Source organism: Notamacropus eugenii, chromosome 6 (genome assembly GCF_028372415.1).
Source record: "Notamacropus eugenii isolate mMacEug1 chromosome 6, mMacEug1.pri_v2, whole genome shotgun sequence".
Lineage (NCBI taxonomy): Eukaryota > Metazoa > Chordata > Mammalia > Diprotodontia > Macropodidae > Notamacropus > Notamacropus eugenii.
The window spans coordinates 378,239,739-378,256,002 of record NC_092877.1 but is presented as its reverse complement, the minus strand read 5'-3'; the positions used below and the strand labels follow the sequence as shown (position 1 = coordinate 378,256,002).

Below are 16,264 nucleotides of genomic sequence, written 5' to 3'. Positions count from 1 at the left end.
CCTTCGCTCCCTCCCATCCCCCTCTAGATCTCTGGCATCAGGTTGGTGTGGTGTGTGTGCCTGTGTGTTCCACAGGAGAAACGGTGATTAGGTGACCTGCATTTTGTCATGTTTGCTTTCTACCCCTTTCCCCGTCCAAGAGTTATTTTCTGTCTGACCTTGGGGTTGATCACCTTGATAGGCCAGCTGCATACATCTTTGGGACAGGCGTGATAATGGCCACTTTCGGTACTTTTTGAATGTTGTATTAAGATTGTAGATTTTAGGGCTGCGGGGGACCTTAAAAATGCAGTCATTTAAGGACTTGGGAATCACAGTTTGCTTCTGCAGGGTTCCCACTCCACCTTTTAAAATAAAAACCAGCAAATCTTCAAATGCCCCTGAAACAGGGAAGCCCAGCCTCCTCTTTTCTCAGCTGGCCACACACTGTAGGGAGAGATACCCTGAGCCACATTCTGACCTGACTTGACTTGGTCCTGGTCTCCTGAGCAGGTTTCTAGACCACTATTATGGCTTCTAGGATCCTGAAACTCTGGATTCATATTCTACATCTAAGAAATCAAGCTGACTTATGTCTGTAGCTTTTTCTACTGGAGAATTTTTACGATTCACAGAAGAGCAGTCTTAGCCAGTTGACGAGAACCAGGGAATAAAAGCCCTCTGAGTGGCTAAAGTAATTGCTCCTCTATTTTTATCATTGGAAAGTTTCTTATGCCCTAATTCACGGCCTATTTATTCTTGCTTTGCAGACAGTTTGAATATACAGCATGGTATAATGGAAAGAGTTCTGGTTTTGAGCCAGGAGAGCCTTGGGTTCAATTGTCATCTCTGAAGTCTGAGACCTTTTCCCAGCCTTAGTTACCTGGTTTGGGGGTCAGTACTTGTAGTACCTCATAGACAAATCAGCAAACATTTATTAATTGCCCGCTGCATGCTTTATGCTTTGCTTTATCGCTAGAGGTATGAAGAAAGTCAAAAAACATTGTCTGCTCTGAACATGCAAACAAGCACATGTATACAGGATAAATTTGAGGATCTCCAGAGAGAAGGCACTAATTTCAGGAGTGATCAAGAAAGGCTTCCTGTAGAAGCCTGGTTTTCATTGGAGACTTGAGGGAAACCAAAAAGTGGAGATGAGGAGGAGAGGAGTTTCAGCCATAGGGAGCAGCCTGTAAAATGCCCCAAACCAGGAGTTGGCTTGGAGAGGCAAAGAGGCCAGTGCCACAGGGTCCCATAGTATGGGAGCAGGGGAAAAGGGGAAGGTGACTAGAAAGGTGAAGCAAGGAAACTTATGGAGGGCTGGGAATGCCAAATAGGATTTTATATTTGATTCTGGAGGTGATGGGGAGCCACTGGCATTTATCAAGTAGTCAGATGAAGTGGAGGGAGAGTTAGGTCCATAGGAGCCAGATTGATTGGGCTAATGGGCTCAGAAAACAGCCATAAGAGCTAGCATTTGTGTAGTTTCTTCAGTTTGTAAAACATTCTACAGGTGTTAGCTCATTTGCTTTTTTATCACCGTTTTACAGAGGAAAACCAAGGCTGGAAACTTGTGACATGCCCAGGGCCACAAAGCTATGCCCCCCACTCGATTTCATTAAAACTCATTGAAATATTAATATATCACTTTAGTTATTATATGTTGCTATGTAATGTGAAATGCTAAGAAAATGTGATTTTAAGTTTACAAAGGGCTTTGCAGACCTTGAACTGCTATATAATATCAGTTATTTTATTACAGGTAGAGTATGGCATATTTCATGGAGTCTAGAACCTGGAATCAAAACCCAGTTCTAAAACTATTAGTGACCCTGGGCAAAATTGACTCAGTTCAGTCAACAGTGAGCATCTAGTATGTTCCAGGAGTTGTTCTAGAAAGACAAGACTAATCTCCATGCTCCCTGCCATGCTTGGGGCCCTGCCTATGCAAAGGTGTGGAGAAGGGAGATGGAATGTGCCCTATGGGGACTAACAGTCAGGCCATTTGGGGTAGAATGTAGAATTCTTAGAGGAGAGCAGTGTTCAATAGGCAGATTGTGAAGGGCTTTGTAAGTTAAACAGAAGAGTTTATTTGTACAGAGTGTTCCAAAATCTTAATGCAGTTTTAATCCATTAAAGCTATTTAAATTGCACTAAGACTTTTGGGACACTTTTATTCTAGGGCCAAGAGGAACCCACTGGAATGTATTGAGCAGGGCAGTGACAATGTCAGCCCTGTGCTTTAGACAAATAACTTTGAAGGGAGAGCCTGCATGCAGAGGGATCAGTAAAGAGGCTATTGCCAAAGTCAAGGTGAGAGGTGACGTGTGGAAGAGGACACTGACATTGTGGGCTGGGGAGGCATTCGAGGGCCAGGCAGTGCCCTCAGTTGCAGTGAGGCCTGGGAGAGGGAGTCGCTCCAAGCCGTGGATAGCTAGCACCCTGTGTTGCCGGGTTGGGGAGCCATGATGAAGTCACAGAAGCTTTTACTCTTATGGGTTGTTGTGAGGGTGACACCTTATTAACTGTAGAATGTTGTGTCCTTGGGAGATATTAATCCTGTCAGCTTTCTTCCTAAACTTTGGGGTTTCCAAAAGGCCCTGTGGAGGGGGCAGAGCTGTTAGCAAAGAGGGTCATGTCTGCCCAGAGCAGGGTAGATGGAGGTCATTTGGTGCTGGGGGAGCCCCGAGAGGGCAGAGTACAGTCCTGAGTTCTTAGCATAGGTGCTTTCTGGGCCCTCTTCTATCACTGTTGGGGAAAAAGTTAAGGTCTTGTGTCACTCCTGAGGACTAGCCAGCTGAAGTCGCAGAAGCAGTGGGATGGCGGTGCTCACTTTGGTTGACAGCAGCTCCTGAAATGAAGTGGTCCATTAGGGTTTGGGATGGGGGGGAGGGGAGGGCTTAGGCGGTGTAAGCCTTTTGGAATTACTGAGGCCTCAGGCCTGGCCTTTTCTTCTTCTGGTCTCCTTTGGATGGTCTTTCTCAGAAGCTGTAGCTATGTTTGTGTCTAGTGGCTGCTATGTCTTCTCAGATCCCTCATGAGGCCTCTTCCAGGGGAGGTGCATTCCACTTGAAATTTCCTTTGTGATGGATCATAGGATGCTTTGGGCTACACTGGCTTCAAGGACTTGGGGGTAGCTGAACTTGGCTCTCCCTTGTGCCTTGGTTTGGGTTTGGTCAGGGAATAGGAAAGTGCCCTAGAAAGTGGGTGTCTGAAGTCGCACCAAGTGATGCATGCTGGTGCACACCCCCCAGTGCTTTGTAGAAAGGGGTGGGCCTTGTGGGTTTTTAACCTTGATGGTAACTTTTCTTTTTCTCTCCCTTTCCCGCAAGCTGGCAGGCTGACGGACAGGCAGCAACAGGACGGACTTTCTGGCTACTGACCATTTAGCTGGTGAGTGGACATATCTTCTTGAAAGACTTTTTACTTTTTCAGGCCTGCCCTTCCTCTGCAACATTATTGTTCCTGAAAAAACTCCTTCCCTCAACAGAACTCCAGCTTGTCGTCTTCTTTGTTCATATGCCATTGAAGTTGGCATTCTCAGTCAGTCCTGTTTTTTTGAGGTGGGGGGGGAGCATCATCTGACATTTGGATCCATTTTTATTTTCCTTCTTAGGTTTGAATTTGGTACATGGTGGGCCTGCTGAATTTGGAACTTAACTGTCTTGGGAGTGTAGATTTTGTCCTTAGTAACTTGGAAAAACCTTTAAAAATGACAGAATTGAATTTTTTTGAGTTGGGGACACTGGGTCCTCTTTCTGGCTCTGCTGAGGGACACAAGATAACTACACTTGATTTCATCTTTGGTGTTTGGGAGTGTTGGGCTAGTCAGGTCCCAGGGGCTGGAGATTGGCTTCCTTGACTAGCTGACTGGCCTGTGCCCTTGTGGCATCCCAAGGATCCTTTCAGGAACTGTTTCTGACTTTGTTTTCTTGAATAGGCAGCTTGAGGAAAGACTCCAAGGACATTTCTTGGGAGTACTTCTAGGGAGAAGATGGAGCTGGGGATTCATGGACATGATAGGGAAGTTTAGCAACCTCTAGTTGCCTGACCCCCCCACCTCCCCCAAGTCAGCCCCTGCTTGGAATCTGCCAGGGAGGTTCTGGAGAGGCCTTGGTGGCCATGAGTCCAACCTGTTTCCCTCTAGAACAAGGCCAGCATGCCTATTTGGGGCAGCTGTGGTTGTGACAAGATTGGGCCTCTCTGTGACCAACGCTTGCTCTTCTTTTTTCCACTAATAGAGATTCCGCCATGCTCTTCTTTCCCCCCCACCCCAGTTCTATCAGATGATCCTCCAGCCTTCATGATCTGGCTAGCTCTTCACTAGATATTCTCATCGATGTTCTTAAACTGTGCTCCCCCACCCCCCAAGATAAGATCTGACGGGGAAAGAGCACACAGTACTGTCACCTCCCTATTCTTGGAAGCTGTAGAATGAGGAGCCAAGTGAGGGCAGAGTGGGCACTGAAAGCTACTGCCCACCATTCTCCTCTGGCCTACTCATTGTTAAGTGTTTTTAAAGTATATGTTAAATATAACTGGGTCCTAACAGGTTTCGTGTTTTGTGTCCCTTTCTGTTGAATTAATTCTTTTCTATTGCAATAGTTGATCAATAAACATTTGTTAAGTGCTAGGTACTAGAGATACAAAGAGACAAAAGGCAGTTCTTATCGTCTGATCTCATAGTCAGTTGGGAGGGAGAACACGTACAAGCAAATGTAGATGAAATAAGGTGTAGACAGGGTTAAGTGGAAAATAATTAACAGAGGGAAGCTACTAGACTTAAGAGGGTTGGGGGAGACTTCTTGTAGAAGGTGGGATGTTAGTTGGGACTTACAGAAAGCGAGGGAGGTCAGTAGTGAAAGTGGAGCTGGGGGAGTGTTCTGGGCTTGGAGAACAGGCAGAGAAAATGCATGGAGCTGAGAGATGGAGGCCAGTATCCCTGGGTGGTGGAGAGTACGATATGAGAAGATGGGAGGGGAAAGGTCGGAGGGGACCAGGCTACAGAGGGCTTTGCATGCCAAACTGATCCTTTGTATTTGTTCCTGGAGGTCATATGAAGCCACAGGATGGTGGTGATGTGATCAGACTTTGGTGGCTGAGTGGGGGATGGACGGGAGTGGGAAGAGACCCCTCCCCCTGGCAGCTATTGCCACAATCCAGGTGGGAGGTGCTGAGGGTTTGCACTGAGGGGGTGGCAGTGCTGCTGAGCTGAGGTCAGGCCTTGGCAAAAACTGGGATGTGTGGGAGGGTGAGAGAGAGTGAGGAGGCCAGGATGACTCCTGGGGTGGGAGCCTGTGCCCTCTGAGGTAATAGGAAGGGGGGTTGGGGGAGTATTTAGGGGGAAAGAGAATGAATTCTATCTTGGACCTGTTGAGTTTAAGATATCTACTTGATATCCAGTTTGAGATGTCTAAAAGGCAATTGGAGATGCAGGTTTGGAGGTCAGCAGAAAGGTAGATTTGTGAATCATCAACATACAGATGGTCATTAAATCCAAGGGAGCTGATGAGATCAAGTGAAGTAGTAGAAGAGAAGAGGCCCTAGGATGAGACCCAGAGGGACCTGGATGAAGATCCTTCGAAGGAGGCAGAGGGAGAGCGGTCAGAGAGGACTGGGAGCAGAGGTCAAAGAGAAGGAGCATGCAGAAAAGGCCAGCGCACATTCTTAAGCAGGGCTAATCAGACCAAACTGTTGGCCTTGTCTGATGTTGCACATGTCCTCGTGCCCTTCTGTGTCTGCGGTAGGCTGCTGCTGTACCTCATTGTTCCTGCCCCCTCTGGTACCAAGTAGAATATACAATTCTCTCCTCTAAGTACCTGAACACCAGGTATTATTTCACATGCTCCTCTTCTTAGGCTTTCTTTTCCAGAAGAAACGTGCCCAGTTCCTATAGTCAATGACATGGACGTGGGTTAGTTCCCCTCTGAGCCTTTCTCTGAAGCCTTCTCTCCAGCTTAACTTTGCCCCCCTTAAATGGTGATTTTCTCCAAATGTGGCCTGACTGCCATCTCTTTGTCCCTGGAAGCTGTAACCCCGGCCCCAGAAGCATATGACTGGCTCTGTGTGCTTGGAGGCCCCCTGGATTCCTGGGTCCTCCTCAGGCAAACTCAGTAGGCATCTGAAATAAGACCTATCACATCTCATCTCTGCCACCCCCTGCCCTCAGTCATCAGGATCTCTTGGGATCCAGAGCTTTCATTATTCAGCTCCACTTTGGGTAAGAGGACACGGGGACACTTATTCAGATCTTTGGGAAGTACATCTGAGCACCTGCAGAACTGCCTGGGAGACTGCCTTCCACACTGCCTCCACTGATGTGGAGCTGTTAAGGACTGATGATGACTCCTCCATGGGTTTGGCCATTGAACCAATTTCTAATGTCAGCTAATTGTGCTGGCACTTAGTGCATTCTTTTCAGAAAAGTAGCTTGAGAGACTGTCAAAGGGTTAAAAAAAGTTTACTAACGGAACAGCCTCTGGGTGAAATAGTAATTCCTTGCATTCCTTAAAGTCCGTTAAAATTTATTAAGCATTTTGCTCCTATAGCCCCATTAAGCTGCATTAATGATGATCATAGAGCCTAACTGTGTGCCATGCACTGTGCTAAGAGCTTTACAATTATTATCTCATTTGATCCTCACAAGCCATTATTATCATCCCCATTTTCTAGTTGAGGAAATTGAGGCAGATGGGTGAAGTGACTTGCCCAGGGTCACACAGCTACTAAGTGTCTCAGATTGGATTTGAACTCAGGAAAATGAGTCTTCCTGACTCCAGGCCCAGTGTTTGATGCACTGTTGATACTCCTGAGTTGAGTTCACAGGTATTACATGTATAACCCCTATTTTGCAGATGGGAAAACATTCAGAAGTCGTGACCTGACTAGAGTCACCCAGCTCCTAAGTGAGAGTTGGAATTTGATCCCACACCTGCTGATTCCATGCCCTGTGTTCATTCCACTCCCTCTTGGTGACTCAGCAAGAGAAAGGCAGGAAAGGGACCGAAGATCAGAGTGGCCTAGAGTCTGATTGGTGTGGTGAGGGGCGCTCTCCTTGAGGGTCTGCTGTGGGCTGGGACAAGGCAGAGAGAGACTTGAAACCTGCCTTCGGGGAGCTTACAAACCACTGTGTATAGATGAGGAAGTGAGAACCTCATTAGGTTTCCAGTGTGAAAACCTGAGAATGAATGACCTGTAGTGCACTGTGTGTGGTCAGAGCTCTCCAGGAAGGGCTTCTTCTCAGAGCTAATGTCTTCACTTGGGTTATTTGGCAGACTCAGGGGAGAAGCTATTGGACTTTTTTTCCCCACAGCTCTAGGAAACATGGAGACCTGCTGTCCTTGGGCCTCAAAAAGAAGTTCTTGGGGTTGGAGGAGGGTTGTGCTTCCATTAGAGAAGCAGGGCCTGAGGGCAGAAGAGGAGAATCCTGCTTAGGAGAGGCATGTGATTGACGCACCAGATGGGGGTAGACATGAAAAGGATGCTGAGGGGCTGGCACTTCTTGGGGTTTTATGATGGGTTCCCCTCACTCCAGGGTGCCATGACACTTTTGTTTCCCTGCCTGAGCCTCAGGGAGTGTTGGCAGTACGTGAGAATCCAAAGGATGAGGAAGCTTGCCTGGCTTTTGATTGGTTTTGATAACAGGCTTGGCCATGTCAGTGAGATCACAGATCCTTTGACCTCTTGAATTCTTTAGAGCTTTTGTAGAAAGATCCTCTAGGCCTGGACCATTCATCTTTGGTCCCCTCCATTTCTGTACCTCTGGAAGCTATGAGGCTATAGTGTGGGTTGTTTTAGCAGCCCTGGGTGATACCAACAGCAAATACAGGCTCAGGGCCAAGCTGTTGTCTCAAGTTTATGACTTAATCTGAGAAGGTGAGCGTCTGCTCCATCCAGAGAACTTGACTTCTTCCTTGTTTCTCTCCCTTCCTTTAGTGGCATACCCGGATTGTGTGTAGGTGGGATATCGACAATGAGCTCTGTTGCAGTTTTGACCCAGGAGAGCTTTGCAGAGCACCGTAGTGGGCTGACCCAGCAGCAGATAAAAGGTAGGTTGCCCTCACCCCAAGATCTCTGACGTCTATTGCATCCACAGTTTTCTGGCCTTAAATGCTATAAAGCCCTGTTGCGTGTTCCATTGGGGTAGGGAATAAGGATAGCACCTTGGGTGCACATATTCTGTGAGTCACTGTATATCAAAATTGTGACTTGGCCTTGCAGAATCTGCCCTGCATTGAGATAGCCATAGGGCCTTTCAAGTGCTAAGCTCATGATTACTGAACCCCAGTTCTTAAAACATGTCCTGGGTTGATTTTCCTGTATTTGTGCCAAATGTGTGTGGGTTTGGCCATATCTCCACTGTCCTACTTGACCAATGAGGCCCATTTCCAAGATGACTATATAAAGGATTGAAATATGGTTTCTGTACTTGAAGCAGGCAAAGGCCAGCTTGTCCACATAAGTGTCCTGCGCCTTGACCTCATGTTGTATTCAGTTGAGCTTAGCAGGAAGGGAGGGTCTATACTGGAGTATCAGTGTACTTCATGCATCACAGGTGAGAGAAATTGAACTTGGGCAACTGATCAAACAGGCTGATTTTGGCAGGCGTTTCTTATAAATTGAGCTTATTGAACTTAGTGTTTGGAGATATCTTGAGAGAAACCCCAACATCTTTTCAGTGGGTTCTTTTTCAGCCCAAAGCCAAAACATGAATGAATGGGAACTGATGGGTTTAGTAATAGCTGTCACTCATTCTCTGCCTTTTAGTTTTGTGATTTAAGTTCTCATGTGCTGTTTTTTCACTCTTCTTGGAACAGTGCTATGTCTTTGTCTTTCTGCAGTTGCTGCTTTAAATTCGGAAGATGAAAGTGACCCTCCAACTTACAAAGATGCCTTCCCTCCGCTTCCTGAGAAGTCGGCTTGTCTGGAAGCAGCTCAGGAGCCTGCTGGGGCCTGGGGCAACAAGATCCGACCCATTAAAGCCTCCATCATTACTCAGGTGGGAAGTGCAAGAAGTGTCTGAGACTGGGTCCAGAGGCAATGACTCTGACTCAAGGACATGTACCTGCACATGGGATGGGCCTTTGAGCTGTAGAAAACAGGGCAAGAGTTCCCAAGGAGGGTTGTGTTTGCCTGCTTAGAAGAGAAGGTCATCCAGATGGCAATCAGAGAGTCGGCAGGGACCTGCCCTGTCTTCTGACCCATTCTCTTTGAGCCTAGCAAGTGATCTGTGATGACAGGGAACTCACTACTTTGAAAGGTTGCTGATTTAATTCTGGGGTGGTGGCATTAGTAAATGGTCTTTTTTTTTCTTAAATTTAGCAGAAATATGCCTTCCTTGAACTTTCAAAAAGTTGAACTTCATTGATGCTGGGCTTATGCAGTTACTTTCTTAGTATAGTCAACCAAGGTCCAGAACAGGCACTGGAGCAGTTTTTCTTTCATTGGGGCCATGCCCACTTGCAGGTGGTAGGTCATGCGGGTTCATCATGTGACAATGATCTTTGTCTCTTGGTCTTATAATCTCGTGTCCCATGGTTTGAGCAGGTGTTCCATGTGCCCCTGGAGGAGAGGAAGTACAAGGACATGAACCAGTTTGGGGAAGGGGAGCAAGCCAAGATCTGCCTCGAGATCATGCAGAGGACCGGTGCTCACCTGGAGTTATCTCTTGCCAAAGACCAAGGCCTCTCCATCATGGTCTCTGGAAAGCTGGAAGCGGTCATGAAGGCTCGGAAAGACATTGTTGCGAGGCTGCAGACACAGGTGAGTCTGAATTTTCTTTGACCCTTCTGGGCCTGGGTGTGTACCAGTTTTGTGTATGTCTGGGAGAGTTGGCAGCAAAAGGCCAAACTGGCAGCTCCCACAGGAGGATTAGTGTGGTGGAATGAAGCCTTCTATCTTAAAGTCATGAAATGACTTTACGAATTGGAAGGAGCCAATAAGTAAGTGCAGCTCCTCCTGGGGAAGTGGGGGTGGGGGACTTCTTTTGGCTTATTGGTGTTAACCTTTTTTTCTTTTGCTCATTGTTGTCTTGAAGTCTTCGCATTAATTAAATTCCAATCAGTGGCTAACATCAGGGTTAATTCCTTTGGAAAGTGTGTAGCATTCCCTACCTGTAGCCCCATGCATCTCTGTCAGAAGCAAGGGGAGTATATGTCTCATGTCCTCAGGAGTCATAATGGACCATGACCTTCTGTATTTTGGAAATATCCTCTCTGTTGCTGACCCAGTGGCAGATGCCCAGCCCCAGGATGATTGGTTCACAGGCTCCCATAGCTCCAAGTTGTTTTTTGGTACAGTTTGACCATTCGCAGCTGCAGCTTGGAGGGTTTAGTGTGACTGTCTTCTTGGATGAAGCCCTTTCAGCATGGGCTATTTCCATTATCATTGTCACCAATTTGCTGCATGTGACATAAAGAGCTCCAAGTTACTGTGATTTGCATTTCTCTTACCGATTTGGAGCAGTCTTCATGTGGTTCATTGGAATGGTTTTGAGAACTGTTTATTCAGACGTGATCAGTTCTCAAAAGAAGAAATTCAGGGTATCAAGCATTTGTGTGAAGGATTGCTCTAATGAATGAGAGAATTATGAATGGAATTATTAATTACTAATTATGAATGAAATTACTAATGAAAAGAGAAATGACATAACTTGTCAGGAAGTCACTGATCAAGTCCCCAAAGCAGAAACCCTTGACAGCAGACTAGCCATGGAGGTTCTTGCTTCTTCAGAGCTGATGAGTCTGAAGGACTCAGGGCCTCTATTGATGTTATCTGTGAATGGATGCTCACAGAGGACTGAGTGCCACCCCAGTGAACAGCTAGGGAGTAAGAGATGGGGACGGATGTAGAACTGATGGTTAGGCTGGCCTCTGGTCGCTGGGAAATGGGTGTCACTCCTGTTGTTGCCAGATTCTCCGAGTATCAGGGGTGTATGTACAAGTGTGTCCCCCCCCATTTGACAGCTGAGCTTCTGTTCTAAAATAACCTGCATTGATTTTGTTTCTGCTAAGAGATTTTTGGAAGTTCAATTTACAAAAATGCTTTTTCTTGTCTGTTGGATCATCTCTTCTCTTTGACTGTGAATTCTGTCTATCCAAAATTGTGAAAAGATCTGTCACTTTCTAGGATATGGTCTTTCCCGTTTGAGTTTCTCACCCTTCTGGACTTTATTGTGGTCTGTGGTCCTTTATATTCAGTGTCTTCACAGTGTTCCTAGCCAGTCTTGTTGAGGCAGAAGCCTTCCTCCTAGGAGAAGGTCCAGCCCCTGGCATAATGTGAAAACTGTGCTGTATGCCAGCTCTGGCTGATGGTTACATCAGCACTGTCCTTTGCCTCCGCTGTTGTGAATTGTTAGCCCCTTTCTTGTGCACTGATGTGGTGACTCAGAAGACACCCTTTTTCAAAGTGATGGCTTTTGTCCTTCATGTGGAACACTTACCTGTTGAATGAATTGTCTTGTAGCTGAGCTGCTTGTGTAGGGAAAGAGAGGATCCTGAGTTGTCTCTTTTCTTGGGCTGCAGGCTTCAGCAACAGTGGCCATTCCCAAAGAACATCATCGCTTTGTCATTGGCAAGAATGGTGAGAAACTGCAGGACTTAGAGCTCAAAACTGCAACCAAGATCCAGATTCCTCGTCCAGAGGATCCCAGCAACCAGATCAAGATCACTGGCACCAAGGAGGGCATCGAGAAAGCTCGACATGAAGTCCTACTGATCTCAGCTGAGCAGGTATGGGAGGGAAGTCAGTGGTAGTGGTAGCTATCTGAAATTTTGTGTGAAGTGAGAGGACTGGCTAGGAGCATGTCCAAAGAAGTTGTGATCCTACCTGCTACTGAGAGTATTCTTGGTATCATTGGGAAGTTTAATACTAACATTTTTTTTTTATAATCTCACAAATATTTAATTTGAAATATTGATCCTTTTCCCTTTCTGCTTATCTTTCTGTTAGATTTCTCCAAAGCTGAGAGAGGGTTATTGAAGTCTCCTGTCAGTGTCATTTACTGTCTGACTTCTTGTAGCTCAGTGAATGTTTCCGTTGTGAATTTGGATGCTCTGGCATTTGGAGCATCAGAGTTTTATTTCTGATACTGGTTTGTTGTCAGTGGTTCCTTTTACCATGATGTAGTTTCCTTGTTTCCCCCTTTTTGTGTTTTGAATGTTTTTATTTTGTCAGATAGCATGTGCTGACTCCTGCTTAATGCATAGCCTCACAGTATTATCTTGTGTGCATCTTTGTCTTTTCATTGTATATTTATCATAAGCCAGGTTATGGTGTTTTGTTTTCTTATCTAGTCTTTTTTTTTTTTTTCATTTTGTTGGATTGTTTAATCTATTCACATTTAAAGTGATGAGAGGTTTACATTTTCTTCCATTTTTCTGTAATCTTTTATTTTTTCAAATTATGTCTTTTTCTCTCTTCTGCTATAAAGATTTCTCTCTTCAGTTACTTTGGCTTAAATCTTTTTTAAAGTGGCCATATTCCCACCAACTCTCTTCCTCTTCTGCTGACTCTTCCTTCCCGTTTGTTGCCCCTTTGCTTTTCGAGTTTTGCTTATTGGTTCCTTTTCTGCTTTTATCTGGTTATTTAATTCTCCCCCTCTTTTTATTCCCTCTCAGTTAAGTAGATTCCCCCTTTCTCTCCTTTCCTTCAGTCCGTCCTGTTTTGTCTACTCTAGTTCATGACCCCTATAGTTTTCTGGTGTCTCTGTATAGAATCAGAACCTCCAGGGTGTCTGTTCTGGGCTCTCCCCTCTAGGCATGTTCTGCCATTGCTTTGTGGAACTTGGCCCTTTCTCCCTGAATGATGCCAATCCCTTCAGCTGCCCTTCCCTCTCCCTCAGCCACCCCAGTCTCATGTCCCTGATCTGTACCCTCCCCTTTAGCTTCTTTCTCTGCTTACCTCAGGATCTCTGCCCTAGATCTTTGCCCTCCTGTTCCCCAGGTGCCACTTGTCCCCAGGACTTTCAGCTCCATTTCCCTCTCTTCCTGCTCCATCCTAGGACTGATGGTCTTGGATTTGGTGATGCTAGGTCAAGCCCCAAATCCTCCATTCAACACCCAGCCCAAACCAACACCCACCCTGTCTCCCTTCACAGAACATGCCTCTTTACCCATAGGAATAGCCCTTTCCTGCCTCCATCAAGGCCTTCCTCTTCCCCTCCTCTTCAGCCCCCCTGCCTTGTCAAGCCTTCTCTCCTCCTGACCCACTCGTTTGTAGGCTCTTTGCCTTCTGGGGTCACAGGGGACACTGTCCCCTTGTTGCTGCCCTTCGATTTGACCCAGGCCCATGACATACTCCCTTCTTTCCAGCATGTGCCTCTCCCGTGTTGCATAATGGAGTCTCACAAAAACATTGCTTGACCTGTAGCCAAGGGGTTGCCACGTTCTGTCCATACTGCCCTGGTCCCTTCTCTGCACTTTGCATCCTCTCCCATCTGTGCCCCTTCCTGGCATCTTCTCTCCTGTCCCTGCCGCATTCCTTCATCCTTCTGAGTGTTAAAGAAGCCATTGATCTCTTCGGCTCTGGTTTTCTTCTAAGGATGTTTTGAATACCTCTGTTATTGAAGTTCATCTTGTTTCCGTTTATAGTTCAGCTCAGCTTGGTGTAGGGTATGGGTGCCTCCTGGGGCTGGCCCCTGAGCTCCAGGGCTTTTCAGAACAACTCATTCCTTTCTTTCTCTTTTCTGCTGGTGCAGAAGAATTTGGTGCTACCTGAAGGTCTTTCTCTTGGTGGCTCGCAGAATTCTCAAGTTATTAACCCCTGTGTGAATTGGAGTCTGTAGCCTTTGGTTTGTTTTTTTTCTCGAGGCCCTCTGAATTCTTTCCATTGGTATTTCATTTTCCATGTTCAGAGTTTTTGTTACTTCCTGTGTTCTGTAGGGGCCTGTCATGCTCCCTGTACCTTGGGTGGTCCTCAGTTTGTCTGTGCATCTTCTCCTCAGGACCACTGTGTCATCTTGGCTTTTGCTTCTCCTTTTTCTAGGTGTTCACTTTTGTGTTTGCATTCTTTTGTTTCTTCAGACTTGCTGTTGCAGAGGCCCGGTTTTTCTCTTTTGCCCATGGTTTTTGTTGTGCAGGCCCCACTGGGGGACAGCTGACCCCAGTGTCTTGTCTGGGGCGTTGGGTTGTTGTCCTTTGTTTTGTAGCATTTATTCACAGTTTGCCTGCATTCATTTACTGGATCTGGAGGCCAGGTATCCTTCCATTGATAATATTTGTCCTGTCTGTTTACCTGCTTATGTTCCAGGCCCTTGAGTTTTCTTCTTCCTGGATTTTAGTACTTTTTTCCTTCTTTTCTTCTACTGCTTCCTTTCTGACTCCTCCTCACAGTCATGCTGGTTTCCCGCAGGGCTGGATCTCAGAGCATCTTGGCCTTTTGTTAGACTCCCCAGCCTAGGTTTGTGCCCCAGGTGGCTTTTTGAGACTAGAACTGGCCATGGCTGGATGTGATGCTTTTCCTTCCGGGGGCACAGTGTGCTGTCACACTAGTGTGACGAACCTGATCTGTAGCTTGTGTAACTGAGGGCTGGTGGCATGTGGGGTTGAGTTCTATCTGAAGCCCAGATATGTGTCCTGCACCTTTCCCTCTCTCCTGCAGAGATCTTTAGCAGCACTGAATGATGTTGTAGTGGCCCTGGCAAACTTCCAGATTCTGGAGCACTGGAAAAAGGGAGGAGGCCTGGGGTGAGGGGCTGGGGCTAGGAATGTGCTGCCCATGGGGGTAGAGGGCCGAGGGTGCTCTCCGTAGGCATCAGTTCACGGTGTTTGTTTTTGTTTCTTAATCTTCAGGGCATCATTTTTGTTTTTTGACACAGTAGCGAGATTGTGGGGATGGGAGAAAATGCCTATCTGTCTGCCATTTGTGTTGGTCAGTGACTAGGAGATCCAAGTGTTGGTACTTCAGCACTGTTTGGGGCTTTGAGTGTGTGTGTGTGTGTGTGTGTGTGTGTGTGTTTGTGAATGTAGAGTGTATACTCATGTGCACATGAGTGTATGTAGTATGTATCTGTATGAGTATGTTATGAGAGTGGTTCTGTGTGTATGAGTATAGTCTATATGAACGCATGAGTGAGTGTGTTTGTGTGCACATGTGAGTTACCTGAGTGACTGTGTGTGCATGTAGTTTATGTGCATGTATGTGTGTGAGAACATGTATGTGTATGAGTGTAAGAGCGTGTGCATGTGCATGGTTTGCTCACACCTTGGTCTTCTCCCCAGGACAAGCGTGCAGTGGAGAGGCTCGATATAGAGAAGGTCTTCCACCCATTCATCGCAGGGCCTTACAACAAGTTGGTGGGCGAGATCATGCAAGAGACAGGCACACGCATCAACATCCCACCGCCCAGCGTGAATCGCACTGAGATTGTCTTCACTGGAGAGAAGGAACAGTTGGCCCAGGCCGTGGCTCGTATCAAGAAGATATATGAGGAAAAGGTGGGTCAAGGTGACACTGACTGACTGGAGTGGGAGCCGGGGAGCATCCTCGTCCCGAATGCCTACCTATATTTGTCTGCTTCACAAAGTTCTCAGCTCCTTGATGACATAAAGGGGTGGGGTGCATTTTAGGAAGTGAAGACCTTGTGTGTGTGTGAGTGGTGGGATGGCCACTGTGAAGAGGGCAGGACCTTGGGCCCAAGGACCTGGCGCAGGGAAGGAGCCTTTAGAGAATGCTTCCTCTCACTGGAGCGAGAAGCCTCTCTCTGCTTCCTGCCAAGACTATGGGGCACAAATCATTTAGAAAGGGGTCCCTGTGGCTCCAGAGAGACCCCAGAAACCACAAATCAGCAGGCTTCACATGGGCTTGGGTGGCCATTTATTTTACTCATTGTTTGTTCTGGATGAGTTCCCTGAATCTAAAGTCCATGTTTCTGAGGTCTTTCTTGGGAGTCTTTGGACCCAGGCTCAGGAGCACTCTCTGCCAGTTAGTGCCTTCCTCCTGTCCCTTCTGTTCTTCTCTGTGGATGCCATGTGCTCATGCTCCCTGTCCCCCTGATCCCCTGCTCTGCTTGTCCCCAGAAAAAGAAGACCACCACCATTGCAGTAGAGGTGAAGAAGTCTCAGCACAAGTACGTCATCGGGCCCAAGGGCAACTCCCTGCAGGAGATTCTGGAGAGAACTGGAGTGTCAGTCGAGATCCCACCCACAGACAGCAGCTCAGAGACCGTGATCCTGCGTGGCGAACCTGAGAAGTTAGGGCAGGCACTAACTGAAGTCTACGCCAAGGTGAGCCCAGCACGGCACAAGGCTTTTTTGCTAGCTGGGTCCACAAAGGCTGGCATTTCACA

At 46.9% G+C, this 16,264-nt stretch overlaps 1 protein-coding gene across 4 annotated transcripts in view; it reads left to right on the top strand.

The window, feature by feature from the left end:
- The window catches only part of HDLBP (high density lipoprotein binding protein), an 83,478-nt gene that overhangs the window by 39,230 nt on the left and 27,984 nt on the right, over positions 1-16,264 (top strand). For 3 of the 4 annotated variants that reach the window (XM_072618792.1, XM_072618791.1, XM_072618794.1), the window contains exons 2-8: positions 3,312-3,372; positions 7,915-8,027; positions 8,820-8,977; positions 9,526-9,741; positions 11,502-11,708; positions 15,198-15,413; positions 15,996-16,202. In XM_072618792.1, coding sequence (XP_072474893.1) covers positions 7,952-8,027; positions 8,820-8,977; positions 9,526-9,741; positions 11,502-11,708; positions 15,198-15,413; positions 15,996-16,202 — 1,080 coding nt within the window. In that variant the 5' untranslated portion in view covers positions 3,312-3,372; positions 7,915-7,951. Of the gene's footprint in view, positions 1-2,161; positions 2,293-3,311; positions 3,373-7,914; positions 8,028-8,819; positions 8,978-9,525; positions 9,742-11,501; positions 11,709-15,197; positions 15,414-15,995; positions 16,203-16,264 lie in introns of all 4 variants that reach the window. The other variant, XM_072618793.1, reaches the window with a different exon arrangement.